Below are 17774 nucleotides of genomic sequence, written 5' to 3' on the forward strand. Positions count from 1 at the left end.
ACCTAGAACCTCACACATGACTGATTGACATGAGAAAGATGCGTGCTGGCACCCAAAAATAACTTTCTTTCCCCGATCACGGATAATAAAATAAAAAAATACTCGGATCATAACCGTAGCTAGGAAATTGTCCATATCCATTACGATTCTTGTTTTGTCCGACTACTCGGCACACACAAGGAGAAGAACAGATTCCTCTCTCAGATATCACTGCTGAAGGAGGGGTTCCTATTAACGTAGGACGAGAGACTTACCTGCTTGTGCATTTCGATGTTCAGCCCATAGGACATCTCATAGTACTGTAAAGTAGAAGGAAGAGGAGGCGTTATTATATATACAGTATAATAATGGAAGGAGGGAAATGACATTATGTCCTGTAGACAGACTGTCTATATGCATTTCTGACTGTCCCACAGAGCAGTCTACAGCAGCCATCTCCTGGGTGTCATGTATCATGTCATTACATCAGGTCGAACCCTTTACACACATCCTGTTATAGGTGTCCTTCTGTGTGTCGCTGTGAGAAGGGATGGTGTGTGTGTTCTGTGTTAATGAGCGGGCCAGTGGCTCAGCATTTGCCCTGTTAAATCACCCTCTCAGTCTGTGAAGGCATGGGCTCCAACGCTCTAAAACAAACACACATACACACACACACACGAGAGAGGAGAGCAAGCCTTCCACCCCAAACGGCATGTTCCTAAAGCAATTATGGTGCTGGGGAAATGGAGGTGCTTGCGTTAGCAGGCGGCGAAGCGGGGGAACCCGATAGGCAATTAGGGGAGGGGGGGACAGGCTGGGCTGAAGCTCCACACACACTGACCTGCTGATGGATACGAGTGCAGCGCTGCACAGATTAGATGAGATTAAGCCAGTCAACGGATCAATTAGAGACAGAATATCAGACAGCTACACAGGCCTGGCAAAAGACAATGAGATTAGCGAGAGGTGGAGAGTATGTGTCGGGGGGAGGATGTAGGGAAGAGGGGGAGGATGACATAACGACATCAGAGACAAAAAGACCACAGATGAGATGAGGAGGAATCATAAAAGGGAGGAGAAAGAGAACAACGACATAGAAATACACAGAGAGGAGGGAGAGGCAGGAGAAAAGGCGAAGAGAGAGAAATAGATGGGAACAGGGCTACACAGGAGGAGGGGGTAAAATAGAGTAGAGACATGACAAAAAGAGAGAGAAATCATATGCTCAACATCGCTGCAATACTGCTATATGTTGTAGTTGCAAGACTAAAAGAGTGCCAAATTCAAAACTATCCATAATAAAAAGGTGAAAGTATGTTTTGTTGAGATATCATATCATTGCAGTGTTTAACATCCCCCTGCCTGTACAGTAGTTGGTATGAATGTGATTCCATGTGACTGGGCTAGCGGGCCCTGGGGCAGACTGACAGAGCAGGGTCACTCACTCACGCACACACACAGCACAGAAACACACACAGACTCTCACCATGATATAATGACGCTGCATCTCAGACTTCTCACTTGCCAGCTTGTCACACTCTAGTTTCAAACTGCAGAAAAAGGAGAGAAAAACAGAACATCTTTTTAGTCTACAGGAAGCATCCATCATATCTCTTCAGAGAGCCAGGAAATGATTTCATCCTTCCCTCAGCAGATCTAACATGGTGTCAATCCACCAAAGGATCCCAAATATACCCCAATAAAAGGCCAATATATACACCCAGACTGCTTTAAATGTCCTGCCTATAAATAGTGGCTGGTTGGTGAATGTGCAGCTCTGACGCGTCGCAGACAGCCATTAGCTGTAATCATGTCAGTGTGCTCGCTGCAGATGTCACAGGAGGTGACAGGACAAAGGAGGCCAAGTCACAAACTTGGCTACCATATTAGAATGGTTCCGGTGTTGACGTCCCCCCTGGAAAGCATTCTGATTAATAATGATACAGAGGGAGAAGAGTTTACATCAGACAAGGGTTTATAATGGTGTATTTACATTAAGATAGTCTTTGGGATCTGGATCTGTGCCGTCAGTGTCACTGTGAATGACGGCTCAATTAGGCAGAGCATTAGCTGTGGCTATTCTCATCATTGGTCCTAAATGGGAAACTGCTGCTCATAGCCACCACTGATTCTGTCACTTACATGGAAAAATAGTGGATGCAAATGGAATCATAAAAGTGGCGCTGTTAACCCAGCCCAAAGTGAAAAGGTTAAAGAATAAACCACCTCATTACAATTCAAGAGCAGTCCTCAGATTCCCTGACCAAACAAGTGCTCAGGGGGCGCATTTCATTCAGACAGCTCTCTCCCTCCGGCCCTCCATCTCTACTCCTCTTTCGCCTGCAGCCTCCACTTAGCCAAATCGCTTTTCCCTTCAAAAAAAAATAAAAAATCCAACAGCAGCCACACAGAGGTTGGTTGTCATGACGACCAGCATCCCCTGCTCTCACCCTACCTGAGACCCTATTGGGATTGTCTTTGTGCGCCTGTGATTGGTGGAGGCGGCCCAGGGGTCCAGAGAGACGCTCTCAAACGACACTTTGATAGAGTTTTATTGCCGCTCCTTCCGCCTCTAAATCGCTCCTGCTGTCATCTTTATTTTGATTTATGTATTCCCTGAACTATTTATGCATGTGAAGGAGGGGGGGGAGCGACAGTTACAATGCTCACTACTATGCTCAGGAGACCGCCTGCAGAACATTTCCCTTTAAAAGTGCTGAACGCAGCATTCTACAAAGCCTTGTCTATGGCGCTTCAGCTCAAGTCAATAGGCGGCGCATATGCATGCTACGAATTCGGCGTAGAGAACAGGTATTCTTTTCAACTGCTTCTGTCTGCCTCTGAAGGGGGTTAAACGGGGGGGGGGGGGGGGGGGGGGGTTGTCAGGGGAATTACACACCAAAGCCCAGGCACTGAGGTGTTCATGCTATAGGAACAGACTGATTATCAGACAGACAGGAATTTCACACAACGAAAGAACATAGGCTTTTATCTTGCTCTCCTCTGATAAAGCTCAATGAAACAGGGAGGAAAGAACCTTAGCCAATACACACTCTAGTTCCTATACCACAGGTAAAGAGGGGGAACCAGATGTAGTCGGAGCAGTGCAGCTGCTTCTTCAAAGGCTAGAAATCAATAAAGAAGAAACCTTCCTTGGTCCATGAACTCCATTTAAGTCATGAATTAAACAGCAAAACACTGTACACTCTGGGACATCTCAATCCAGGTAAAACTAATTACCTGATACCATCTAGCAACTGGCAATCTTGTTGGGTTGTGGCTATAGTGGTACATCATAACACTGCTTTCTATTGCATGAAAGAACAGAGTTGTAGACTCGGGTTCCAAATGGAAGTGACACACACATCTATTGATCTGCTCCTAAAAAATATGCAGCAGAAGACCATTAGAACAAAAAATGTGTTTGTCTTGCTGTGAATTATTTGGTATTCTAATCATGTAGGTTATGCCCATGTGATTTTGATAAAAGAAGCATGTGGTGCACACTACACGCTTATGGCAATGACCTAATAGAGTAGAATTCAAGTGCTCTAATCTGTACTCTCACCTACAAATATAATATGGTTATGCTTAATAAAGTGATTCACAAAGAACAGTTTTAGTATCGTAAAGGACAATTCCGCCATTTTTCAACCTCATTCATCATCTCCAGCACCAAACCAGAGTGAAAACAGAGTATTTCTATGATCTGTGGCTGTAAAGAAAAGGTCCTAAAAAAATACATCTCTGTGACATCACAGGGTAGGATTAAAGTTAAAAAAAAAAGATTTTCAAACCCTTCAAGTTTCTAGCCCAAGGGAGGGTATTTTCTTACTCCTCACATCACCGCAAATCTCAGTGTTTGAAATTCACTGTTATTAAAATGTTTTAACTTTTGATGTCATCAGGCAGAACGTTATTTTTTCCTACAAAATTTAGAAATGTGCCATTTTTTTTATACATATGTTAACACTGGTATTGTACTGGAGATAATGAAACTGATGTTGAAAGTTGGAGGAGTTGCCGTTTAACTAAATATACTAGTTCCTCTGATAAGCTGTGGTTGGAGGGTGTGAGTGTGATAAGTGTTAAAAAACGTACCTGTGGTATTGTGCTTGGAGGAACTGGAACTCATCCTTGATTCGGTCACACGAGTCAGAGGTCGTGAATTTCAGCTGCTGCGATGAAGCCTGAGACACAGAAACACCATCAAACATGTCAGTGAAATCAGACAGATCTGGCCTGGCTCACACCAGTAGGACTGAGTGTTGTATTGTTATCAGGGTTGGAACCGAAATTATTTTACAATCGTTTCATTCTGAATAGAATTTAAAAAAAATACTGTTCCAACCTGCAAAATATGTTCTGAACAGCTTCCAAACAAAAAGTACCGGTTTATAATGTTCCTTTTTTAAATTAAAATTACTTTCCCAATCAGTGCGGATAGAGCAGCTTGCTATGGAGCCGGCAAGCTATAGCCTAGTTGTTTATATGCGTGATGGACAGACAAGTGTAGGGCACGAGATGCGACTGACATTATGTGGGCGGGGAGTGAGCAAGAGAGGGTGGAGGCGGCTTGACTTGAAGCGATAGGCATCTTGTTAATGACATGCATTATCTGAATTTGGCCTAAAGAATTATACCTACAGAGGAGCACATTCTATGGAGGAACTTTGAATGTCTGAACTTCCGACAGTTGGCTTAACATTAGACCAGAGCTAACGTTAGATAGCTAGCTAAAAAGGTTGTGTGCAGAGCGGCAACAGAATTAAAACTACGTCGTACCTTTTTGTAGTTAATAAATCTGATGTGAAACATGATAACTATAGTATCCTTAACTAGCATTGAAAAAGTTAATCCATTCTTCTGTAATTAAAATCTCTCCCTAATTTCTGAATCACGCTTGAAACATAGCTAGTAGGCTACAGTCACCTGTGCTTTGGAAGGGGAGGGGCAGGTTGCATACACACACTAGCAAAAATGTTCAGCTGGCAGGCACACTAGAATAAGTTTGAGTTTTGTGGGACTGAAATAAAAATGCCTTGAACATTAAAATAATGTTATCAAGCAGTTCCCATGCTTTTAAAATAACAGTATAGATCACTTTGGTTCCCGGTTCTGATTATGTTCCTCAATTTAGTTATTTCCGGTTTTCGGTTCCGTCCCCTAAACCGGTTCCAACCCGATTGTCATTATAGTCACATTACTTTACAAGCAGTAGTGGTGGTAGATGGACTAGTTGTGTCTTTGTGTTAAACTCACTGCAGCTTTAAACCCAAATAGGAACAAAATCTTGTTATTTTTCAGCTGACCGCATAATGGGTCAAGTGGGAAATCTCTTAAATGTGTGTAGCATTTCATTTAAAATAACTGTAGGTCTAATATAGTTTAATCAAAAACCTATACAAAATGGTAATTTCCCCACTCCCGTTGACTCACTCCAGTTGTAACCATTGCCACGGCACAATCACTACTTTACCTCCAATGCCAACGTGTCAGTGAATGATGAAGCCAAAAACAGTACAGTATGATAGAAATCCCCGATCATTGTGACATTGGCTAGCTAAGCTCATGTGCAGAAACACTTACAACGTGTCAGTTTGTCACTTTCAGGAGGTTGGAGTACTCACATGTTCAGACATTGGCTCTAATCCAGGTTGTGCCTTTACCGTTCAAGAAAATTAACTAACAAATAATTGTTCACTTCTCAAACCCCAGCCTGGTCAGCTTTGCAAGCGTCCCCGGAAGTCTCGATGTAAAAAAATCCATATTACAGCCTTCGTTGTGATAATTGCGTTGTTTGCTCTATAACCCATTCATTCATACGCCAGCGTTATATACGATAAGGCCATGACAACAAAAATACAGTCAGTGGCGGAATAAATTCAACTAAATATACATTTGTTTCATCACAAAACCGAAGAGCAACACCTGTCTGGTGAAGTACACAAAGCAATTATTGCATGTAACAAACAGTTATGACCTGCAACATGGTCAAGTTCGTTAATGTGGGACAGTTTACTAAACTACTGATTTTTGAACCACAGACTACACAACACAAGTCAGCACAAAGACACCAGGAGCACTTCCGCCGCTATTTCAGAACCATTTCAACTGAAACATTTAAAACGTCAAATCAAGGCTATATGCTTAGTTTAATACACTGAAAACAAACTTAAAGGACATCAAATCTATTTTGTCAAATCACTGTTGCTAAATATCATGTGGCTATCCATTGTACTTATTTCTGTGTGCGTGCAAGCAAAACAATTTTTTTTTTTACTCACCCTACTTGTAGACTAGTTGAACGGCAATGCCGTCATCCTCTCTTTCATGTTGGCAAAACGGTCTATGGCTCTGTCATATAGTATGTTTTTTGTTGTCTTAGACTACCTAGCTAAAGTACTTGCTTGCTTAGCTTCCTTGCTTGGGCAACAATGACCCAGCTAAGTTAGCTAGCTAGTTACGTGAGCCTAAAAAGGCTAGGCTACAGATTGAACTTCAAATCATCTGAGGCCAGTGGCACTACATGCACTACATGACCAAAAAGTATGTGGACACCTGCTCTTCGAACATCTTATTCCAAAATCATGAGCATTATTATGGAGTTGGTCCCCCCCTTTACTGCTATAACAGCCTACACTCTTCTGGGAAGGCTTTCCACGAGATGTTGGAACATTGACGCGGGGACTTGCTTCCATTCAGCCACAAGAGCATTAGTGAGGTCAGGCACTGATGTTGGGCATTAGTCGTGGCTCGCAGTCGGCATTACAATTCAACCAAAAGGTATTCGATGGGTTTGAGGTCAGGGCTCTGTGCAGGCCAGTCAGGTTCTTCCACACCGATCTTGACAAACCATTTCTGTATGGACCTCAATTTGTGCACGAGTGCTTTATGCTGAAACAGGCAAGGGCCTTCCCCAAACTGTTGCCACAAAGCTGGAAGCACAGAATAGTCTAGAATGTCATAGTATGCTATAGCGTTAAGATTTCCCTTCACTGGAACTACAGGGCCTAGCCCGAACCATGAAAAACAGCCCCAGACCATTATCCCTCCTACACCAAACGTTCTTGTGCTGTCTTTGCGTGCAGAGGCAGTTTGCAACACTCACTACCGAGTTCCAAATAAGGACAGACTATTTTTACGCGCTACGCACTTCGGCGGTCCTGTACTGTGAGCGTATGTGGCCTACCACTTCGCGGTTGAGCCATTGTTGCTCCTACTTGTTTCCACTTCACAGTAACAGCACTTACAGTTGACTGGGGCAGCTCTAGCAGGGCAGACATTTGACAAACTGACTTGGACGTTGAAAGTCACTGAGCTCTTCAGTAAGGCTATTCTACAGCCAATGTTTGTCGATGGAGATTGCATGGCTGTGTGCTCGATTTGATACACCTGTCAGCAACGGGTGTGGCTGAAATAGCCAAATCCACTAATTTGAAGGGGTGTCCACATACTTTTGTATATCTCGTGTATTAACTTATGGTTAGATCAGAATCACCATCATAATATTGGCCTGTATAGAGAATTAAGTCAAAACCACAAGTTCAAATCCCCATCCATGGCTTAGGAAAAGGACGATTTAGCAAGCTTGATACTTGCTAAATCATGTGTGTGTGTGTGTTGGGCGGCTCAACATGCTACGGCCGCAACATGCCATACTCTTTTGGTCCAGACAGCATCAGATACATGGGCTACACATACTGGTAGAGGGGCGCTGTTTCCCTCGGTTAGATGATTTCTCCGGTGAGATTCAGTCACTTGCGAATGGACAGAAAATGATGAAGAGGTGATTTTTTTATTGGTCAAATATTTGGCGTTCATGAATACACGCCACCGTTCATCGCCAAAATCTTGTAATATGGTTATCAGCTGTCTGTGCAGGGTAGGCAACTGTCTTGTGAGTGCTGAGCAACAGCCAAATGGAGCAGTTGCTATGCCATCAGGACATTAAGGGAATTTCCTTAAAATCTCACTCCATTGGGATTTTGGACAACGCTTAGAACATTTCAAAATACAAATGAATGTCCCCTCTGATTTCAATAATGCAACATAGGCACCAAAAATTATGGATCTTCAAAGGTTCTGAGAAATGTGTTGAAAAAAACTGAAGATATAGATTTTTATGGACGGCACACTCTGGCTGCCTGTAGATACTGTGATGATAGGTGGTAGTCTAATAGTAGACACCTTTTCCTAAAAGGACATGGCCGGTTCCAGATCTGACAGACTGATACATGAGGGTTTGCCAAATGTTTCCATAACTTTAGGATTTCCTGACTTTTGATAGCCAGTATTCTAACAATCAGGAGACAAAGTTAGGCTAAATGCTAAGCTACACATTCCCTTACTTACAAATCAAAACACTTGGCGACCAAGTGAAAACTGCTAGATATAAGTAGGCCTAATCCATTATCATTATCAACTAAGCAAAATCTCTACACATGCCTATCCGACAGACTTCAAGTTCCAAGCGCTCTAACCTTTAACATTATCTATCCATCCAGCCAACCGTGGCAAAGACAGAGCAAATAGCAGCTATATTGCCCACACAAGACAAAGCCTGTGTCAACAAAAGGCACTTAGGGACAAAACACTAGCTGGTTGTTCGCTGCTCTTCCCGCCCCAGTCAGCCTGGCTCTGCAGGTAGCCCCCAGTTTTTTTGGGGGGGGCGGGGGGGGTACTGGGGAGGGGTGATCTGGTTGCCTCTGTGTTTAGCACAGTATGCAAACGTTTAAAATACCAAAGGTTCTTTGAGTCAATAGCCTCAGGTGGAGCTTTCCAGTGCAGAGAGAGAGAGAGAGAGAGAGAGAAAGGGAACGAGAGAGAAAGTAAGAGGGAGTGAGGGCCCCCAGTGTTTCTTCCCATAAGTTCCTCCCACACAGTAGTCTATCAGCCTCACTCCGAACACAGCTCCAACCCGGAGTAGGTAGAAGTTGCCCTTTAACCACAGATACAGGGTCAGATATTTTTTTTTATCCCCTAAGGGTTAATGTTAGGGTTTGAGGTAGGGTAATCCGATCCTAGATCTATGGTAAGGAGCAACTTTTGCCTCGAGCCAATGAAGAAGTGCCAAAGCGAGAGGCCCCGTCTTCGGTCTTTCCAGCAGGTGGCGTGTATTAGCATTTTAAAAAAAAACATTTTTCACTAAGCCAGGAGTTTTTGTATGGCCAAATGAGTGTGTGGAATTTGGTCAACAAAACATGTAATGGCTTATTTTCTACATGAGGCTTATTTGATCGAATATACGTTTTGTAATGCTTAGGTTTTTACGAGTGCACTGACAAGAGGAACACGTCACAGCCTGGCAACTTTGAAATAAAACAAAACTTTATATCAGTTGTTCACATGCGTATCTGCCCTCTAATTGGCTAGAATGGTCCCACCTGATCTCACCTCCTCCCAACTGCCTTCCATCTTTGAAGGCAGTTGAAGGCTCTAATTGTTAGAGCGGCCACTTGAGTATCTGGTAAATATAATGGATAATCTATGCCCGAGCGCCCCACATATGCAGGCCTCTGATCTTTAACCTCACCCACATGCAACCTTTGAAGTACTCTAGGCTATATAAACATGCAGTATGGCTGAGCCTACTGTTGGTGGTGTAGTGCTGTAAAGTGACCAAAAAGAAAAAGCTCTCTGGGACCTTCCAAGCACACAACAGATGGACGCACATAATGTTAATGAAATACAGCCGTAATACGGTGACACATGCCATCTGGTGTGACGAAAAAAAGGTGCCTGCTCTGCGCGGGTGTAAAATGCGTGCACCCGCGCGTGTGTATGTATTGGCCCAAGTATGTGAGGTAAGCACGTCTCGATCCAGAGAGAGGACATAAGCCTCCATAAAGATGCTCTGCTGCCTGTGAAGATAACACCTAGTCCTTGGAATGAAACACGCACACACACATACAGTACCAGTCAAAAGTTTGGACAAACCTACTCATTCCAGGGTTTTTCTATATTTTTACTATTTTTGTCACTGTAGAATAGGTAAGACATCAAAACTACAAAAGAACACATATGGAATCATGTAGTAACCCCCAAAAAAAGTGTTAAACAAATCAAAAAATATGTTATATTTGAGAATCTTCAAAGTAGCCACCATTTGCCTTGATGAGCGCTGTACGCTCTCGGCATTCTCTCAACCAGCATCATGAGGTAGTCACCTGGAATGCATTTCAATTAACAGGTGTGCCTTGTTAAAAGTTCATTTGGGGAATTTCTTTCCTTCTTAATGTGTTTGAGCCAATCAGTTGTGTTGTGACAAGGTAGGGATGGTATACAGAAGACAAACCTACTATTTGGTAAAAGACCAAGTCCATATTATGGCAAGAACAGCTCAAATAAGCAAAGAGAGATGACAGTCCATCATTACTTTAAGACATGAAGGTCAGTCAATACAGAAAATTAAGAAGTTTTAAAGTTTCTTCAAATGCAGTCGCAAAAAAAATCACGCTATGATGGAACTGGCGCTCATGAGGACCGCCACAGGAAAGGAAGAGTTACCTCTGCAGAGGATATGTTCATTAGTTCCCAGCCTCAGAAATTGCATCCAAAATAAATGCGTCACAGAGTTCAAGTAACAGACATCTCAACATAAACTGTTCAGAGAAGACTGTGTGAATCAGGCTACTAAAGGACACCAATAATAAGAAGAGACTTGCTTGGGCCAAGGAACACGAGCAATGGACATTAGACCAGTGGAAATTTGCTCTGATGAGTCCAAATGTGAGATTTTTTGTTCCAACTGCTGTGTCCTTGTGAGACGCAGAGTAGGAGAATGGATGATCTCTGCATGTGTGGTTCCCACTGTGAAGCATGGAGGTGGTGTGATGGTGTGGGGCGCTTTGCTGGTGACACGGTCAATGATTTATTTAGAATTCAAGACACACCTAACCAGCATGGCTACCACAGCATTCTGCAGTGATAGGCCATCTCATCTGGTTTGTGCTTAGTGGGACTATCATTTGCTTTAAAGAGGACAATGACCCAATACACCTCCAGGCCGCGTAAGGGCTATTGAACCAAGAAGCGAGAGTGATGCGGTGCTGCATCAGATGACCTGGTCTCCACAATCACCCAACCTCAGCCCAATTGAGATGGTTTGGGATGAGTTGGACTGCAGAGTGAAGGAAAAGCAGCCAACAAGTGCTCTGCATGTGGGAACTACTTCAAGACTGTTGGAAAAACATTCCAGGTGAAGCTGGTTGAGAGATTGCCAAGAGTGTGCAACGCTGTCATAAGGGCAAAAGGTGGCTACGTTGAAGAAACTCAAATATAAAATGATTTGCTTAACACTTTTTTGGTTACTACATGATTCCATATGTGTTATTTCATAGTTGTGATGTCTTCACCATTATTCTACAATGTAGAAAACAGTAAGAATAACAACAAACCCTTGAATGAGTAGGTGTCCAAACTTTTGACTGGTACTGTACATACAGTTGAAGTCAAAAGTTTACATACACTTAGGTTGGAGTCATTAAAACTTGTTTTTCAACCACTCCACAAATTTCTTGTTAACAAACTATAGTTTTGGCAAGTCGGTTAGGACATCTGGTTTGTGCATGACAAGTAACTTTTTCCAACAAATGTTTACAGACAGATTATTTCACTTATAATTCACTGTATACTATTCCAGTGGGTCAGAAGTTTACATTCACTAAGTTGACTGTGCCTTTAAACAGCTTGGAAAATTCCAGAAAATGATATCATGGCTTTGGAAGCTTCTGATGGGCTAACTGACATATTTTGAGTCACTTGGAGGTGTACCTGTGGATATATTTTAAGGCATACCTTCAAAATCAGTGTCTCTTTGCTTGACATCATGGGAAAATCAAAAGAAATCAGCCAAGACCTCATTAAAAAAAACGTAATACTGCTCAGGAAGAAGACGTGTTCTGTCTCCTAGAGATGAACGTACTTTGGTGCGAAAAGTGCAAATCAATCCCAGAACAACAGCAAAGGACCTTGTGAAGATGCTGGAGGAAAGAGGTACACCGGGTTCCCGTTGTGCCCTCCCATGGGTTTTTGTGTGTGTGCTGGTATGCCCTCCTTGTCCATGCATTGTGTGTGTGTGTTTTGACTGCCATGCTTGGCCTGCCTTGCAGTCTATGTTTGCGAGTGCACTTCACTAGAAGTGATAAAAGTAGAATAATCCCCTTTAAAGCGTCTTAACAAGGTCAAATCAGCTGGGCTCAGGGTGGGGGATAACCGCATCTCAGGAATGGGGGTAAGCCCGGCCTGGTCCATGGAGATAAAAATCAAAATCAAATTCCTGGCCCAAACAGGATTAGGCTCCCTGTTGCTGTATCTAAAGCCCAGTCCAATGCTGAAGAGACAATCCAATTCCTCAGCCCCTAACATGCATGGGTTGGCCTGGCCCTGAGCCAGTCAGACCTCTGTCTCTCTGCTCACTGGGTACAGTGGCTCTATAAGCATATCAGGGTGATTCCTCATGAAACCAACATTTAATTCATAGAATGGTCTTTTGGAGGAAGGATTGTTGACATATATTTGTATCTAAAAGCATAATTGGGAATATTTAATCAAGGTTTGCATATTTATCACATTCTGGCCTTTATATTTTAGAAATTTAGCAGGCTCTCTTATCCAGAATGACCAGTACTGAGTGCATACATTTTCATACTTTTTTCTTCATTCTGGTCCCCTGTGGGAATCAAACCTCCAACCCTGGCATTGGAAGCACTATGCTCTACCAGCTGAGCTACATGGGACAGCCTTACCCTTTAAGACAATGTTATAGAGGTGCTACAAAGCAAAAATTAGTGTCATATGAAGCTATACCGCTTGCTCTGAAATATGAGTGGTATTAATTTATGAAGATAAATTATGATTTGGCAATTTTTATATATACTCACTCTACGGGCACATTTTGTAAAAAATGATTTCATTATTATTTAACTAGGCAAGTCAGTTAAGGACAAATTCTTATTTACAATGACGGCCTAGGAACAGTGGGTTAACTGCCTTGTTCAGGGGCAGAACGACAGATTTTTACCTTGTCAGCTCGGGGATTTGATCTAGGAACCTTTCGGTTACTGGCCCAACGCTCTAATCACTAGGCTACCAGCCGCCCCATATCAAAGTTCCAGAGTGGGATCTCTGCTAGTTAAATTAATGGCCATTTCATACTGAGAAATTGGCGTAGTAGACAATGTAACCAATCACAGCCCTGCACCAGTTTCTAAACCCAGAGGCGCAACATCTCAAGACTTCCGGGAAAACAGACTAGAATGGGGTTTGAGAAGTCAATGAGAAGTGAAATTCTTCCTTTAATTTTTCTCAATCTAAACATGCAATTTGCATGTTGACTGCAGGAATGTCCACCAGAGATGTTGCCAGATAATTTAATGTTAAGTTCTCTACCATAAGCCGCCTCCAACGTCATTTTAGAGAAAATGGCGATACGTCCAACCGGCCTCACAACCGCAGACCACGTGTAACCATGCCGGCCCATGACCTCCACATCCATCTTTTTCACCTGCAGTATCGTCTGAGACCAGCCACCCGGACAGCTGATGAAATTGAGGAGTATTTATGTCTCTAATAAGGCCTGTTTGTAGGGGAAAAACTCATTCTATTTGGCGGTGCCTGGCATATCTGTATTCAGTCATGTGAAATCCATAGATTAATGCATTTTATTTAAATTTACTGCTTTCCTTATGAACTGTAACTCAGTAAAATCGTTGCAATTACAGCATGTTGCGTTTTATATTTTTGTTTAACAATATAAAACATTTGCCAAATCCTAAGTTGTATATTTTTCTATATTCATAAATTAAAGAATTGGTATTTTAAAGCAAAATACTACTAAATATTAGAACAAGCAGTAAAGTTTCATATGACACCAATGTTTGCTTTGTAGCACCTACAGATATATTCTTTGTTATGTAGGTCTGTGTGCGATGTTGTGTTCCTATATGCGTTCATCATAGGTAGGTAAAAGGTACTGTTTCATTGTAGTTTGTTTTGTGTTTTAGTGTAGGTTTGTGTGCAGGTTTAATGTTCATGAATCCATATGAAGTTCTAATACAGATTTGCGTTATGTATCATATTTCCTTTTCCCTCTAATTACCCATTTGAGAGATTCCCTGCTGGTTTGGTTCCACCCTGAATGTGGGGATTCAGAACAAACCCCTCTCTCGCTCTCTCTCCAGTGGCGATGTAAACAGGGAGCTGGAGCTCCAGGAAATGCAATCCCCACACTGCTGTTCCCCTCAGGCAGGATTTACACTGAGGAGGATGTTTTCTGATGATACCCGGTGTTATTGTCGGTGTGTGTGCGCCTGTGTGTGCATGCGTGAAGCATAGCCGCTCCCACAGAGTAATCGCACTCTCCTGCCTTTGTAGTCTGATCTGCTGAGCAGAAACATAGGATTGGGTTTGTAATCCTTGTTAACTTCTTATGACTGGGGGGGGCAGTATTGAGTAGCTTGGATGAATAAGGTGCCCAGAGTAAACTGCCTGCTACTCAGGCCCAGAAGCTAATATATGCATATTATTAGTAGATTTGGATAGAAAACACTCTGAAGTTTCTAAAACTGTTTGAATGATGTCTGTGAGTATAACAGAACTCATGTCAGGCAGAAACATGAGAAAAAAAATTCAACCAGGAAGTGAGAAATCTGAGGTTTGTAGGTTTTCAAGTCTTTGCCTATCCAATATACAGTGTAAAATTTGGTTTGATTGCACTTCCTAAGGCAAAGACTTGAAACCCAACAAGATCACTGTGCATAGTGCCAACGTGAACAAGTAAACAGCAAAAAGTAGCAAGTGCAGCAGTAGACTTCTCTACAGTGTTTCTCCCCCAATCCTGGTGGGAGTGCCATGGTGCCCCTGGTGTTGGGGCAGCTGGACACTCGTGCTCTGCGGACGCCCGCTAGATGTCAACAGTCTTTAGAACCTTGTTTCAGGCTTCTACTGAAGGGGGAGCGAATAAGAGCTGTTTGAGTCAGGTGTCTGGCAGAATGCTATGAGCTAAGACAGGCACGCGTCAGTGAGAGTGAGCACTGTTACCTTCCATTTCTAAAGACAAAGGAATTGTCCGGTTGAAACATTATTGAAGATTTGTTAAAAACATCCTAAAGATTGATTCTATAGATCTTTTGACATATTTCTACGAACTGTAATATAACGTTTTTGACTTTGTCTGGACTAAGTAACTGCGCCTCTTGAATTTGTGAACTAAACGTGAACAGAAATTAGGTATTTGGACATAAATGATGGACTTTATCGAACAAAACAAACATTTACTGTGGAACTGGGATTCCTGGGAGTGCATTCCGATGAAGATCATCAAAGGGAATATTTATAAATACTATTTCTGACTTCTTGACTCCACAACATGGCAGGTATCTGTATGGCTTGTTTTGGTGCCTGAGCGCTGTACTCAGATTATTGCATGGTGTGCTTTTTCCGTCAAGCTTTTTGAAATCTGACAGCGGTTGCATTAAGGAGAAGTATATCTTTAATTCCATGTATAACACATTTTCATCAACATTTATAATGAGTATTTCTGTAAATTGATGTGGCTCTGCAAAATCACCGGATGTTTTGGAAGCAAAACATTACTGAACATAACGCGCCAATGTAAACTGAGTTTTTTAGATGATGAAGATCATCAAAGGTTAGTGATTCATTTTCTCTCTATTTCTGCTTTTTGTGACTTCTCTCTTTGGCTGGAAAAATGGCTGTGTATTTCTGTGACTAGGTGCTGACCTAACAATCGCATGGTATGCTTTCGTCGTAAAACCTTTTGGAAACCGGACACTGTGGTGGGATTAACAACAAGTTTATCTTTAAAATGGTGTATAATACTTGTATGTTTGAGGAATTTTAATTATGAGATTTCTGTTGTTTGAATTTGGCACCCTGCACTTTCACTAAAAATAGGCATAATATGCATAATAAGCTTCTAACATGCTGACCGGACACGTCGCGTGCGCGAGCGTCGCAAAACAAATTTAGAAATCCATGTTATTCAATTATTGCACCCACACTGCTTGCGCGCGCCTGCGATGCCAAGGGCTAAAATAGAAGTCATTCCTATTTCTGACGCAGATCGCGCTGAAAGTCATCTCCTCATTGGTTTATAGAAGCAGGTACCCACGTACCATCTCCTCATTGGTTATACCCACGTGGGTGACTGAAAGACGAACTTTGTTGCTGGTTGTCGTGGTAATACAATGAAAGTTTAGATGCGATCACCATATAAGTTTAAAGATGAAAAATCCTGGAAGGGGGAGAGATGACTAGAAACGATTCGGTTGGCCGTTTTATGTGTGGATTAATTGTCGGAGTAGAGGTCCTTGTGCATTTCAGGTAAAATAACAACTCAATGTTTATGTCCCAGGACAAATTAGCTAGCAACAGCAAGCTAGCTAAATAGGACAAATTAACGTTAGATAGCAAGTGCAAGCTAAATTGCCATACATGTTTAATGCTTTTCGACCTGTCCCCAAATTAATGTCATTGGTTCAGAGTTTGTTTTGATATTTTAACCTGCGTGTCGTGATCGTGTTTGGTGTGGGTGGGGGCAAAATAAATGTATGCACGATAGCGCACTCGCGCAGCCGGTTTGGGTTCCATGTAACTTACAGCCTCTGTCTCTTACGCAATACGCAACCACCTGTATTCCGCTGGCCTCTTTAGCTCTTCGAGTCCCATGCAGGAAATGCTACACTACAATAGCTTGCTGGACATATATTTTTTAAGCATTTCTTATACCAATAGACTATTCAAAGAGGGATGCAATCTCTTTTTTGCAGAACGTGAAATACAGCAGCCAATTGAAACTCATGGGTAGTTTGAAAGAGCGAACACACAATGGCAGTAGGCTAAAGCAGTTATTTATTCAGACCCATAACCATTCAATCTTTGTGAAGAAAAGTGAAAGCCTTTTGCATCTAATTCTAGTTCTATATTATTCAAGGATGTCATTAGCAACAATAGAGAGAAAGAGGTAGGCTACTAACACGAGGGGAAATATTATGAAAGGTATACAGTACCAATCAAAGGTTTGGACACACCTACTAATTCCAGAGATTCTTAATTTTTTCACGATGTTCTAGATTGTAGAATAATAGTGAAGACAAATTATGAAATAACACATATGGAATCACGTAGAAAAATAGTAAAAATAGGACCCTGGAATGAGTTGGTTTGTCCAAACTTTTGACTGGTACTGTTTATGCGTCAGCCTACTAAAATAGGCCCTATTATACTCTTTTTCAAAATTAAAAACAAAATTCACTAGCCTATACTTGTAACTGTAGGCCGCATGTGTTGCACCAGAATCACATGTACTCTTCTGCTTCATCATGGTTTGAACAATGTGTGTAATCCCAGTCCATATAATACAATAGAGTACAGTAACAGCTAACACAAAAAGATTAGCCTACTGGAGCTAGTTTCATTTATTTACCGAAGAGAGCATATAGCTAGCCACATTCATGGGCTTTTGTTTTTCAGTTGTGCGTAATGTGCAGTAGCCTATATCATATATGTATTGGATAACAGCACGATAATTTGGGCTTTTTTGAGCTTGGGCTCAGTAAATGTCATTAATGTAGTGCTCATAAAATGTATTTATTATATGGTTCATCAGGTTCAGGGAGGATCAGGTTTGAATGTTCATTCTGATCAAAGCTCTAATCAAATCCAGACATATTTATATGCTTTATAACGCCATTGAATGACACTTCCTGTTTTTGTGAGAAATACCTTGATATCCGGACAAAAAGTGATTTATTCTCTGGATGGAACATTTG

At 42.0% G+C, this 17774-nt stretch overlaps 1 protein-coding gene across 2 annotated transcripts in view; it reads right to left on the bottom strand.

The window, feature by feature from the left end:
• Window positions 1–17774, bottom strand: part of LOC129810676 (TLE family member 5-like) — a 40131-nt gene that overhangs the window by 11898 nt on the left and 10459 nt on the right. For both annotated transcript variants that reach the window (XM_055861432.1, XM_055861433.1), the window contains exons 2-4: window positions 4081–4169; window positions 1466–1529; window positions 255–299 (exon numbers count right to left, since the gene is read on the bottom strand). In XM_055861432.1, the coding sequence (XP_055717407.1) occupies window positions 255–299; window positions 1466–1529; window positions 4081–4169 (198 nt within the window). The remainder of the gene's footprint in view (window positions 1–254; window positions 300–1465; window positions 1530–4080; window positions 4170–17774) is intronic.

Source organism: Salvelinus fontinalis, chromosome 14 (assembly GCF_029448725.1).
Source record: "Salvelinus fontinalis isolate EN_2023a chromosome 14, ASM2944872v1, whole genome shotgun sequence".
NCBI lineage: Eukaryota > Metazoa > Chordata > Actinopteri > Salmoniformes > Salmonidae > Salvelinus > Salvelinus fontinalis.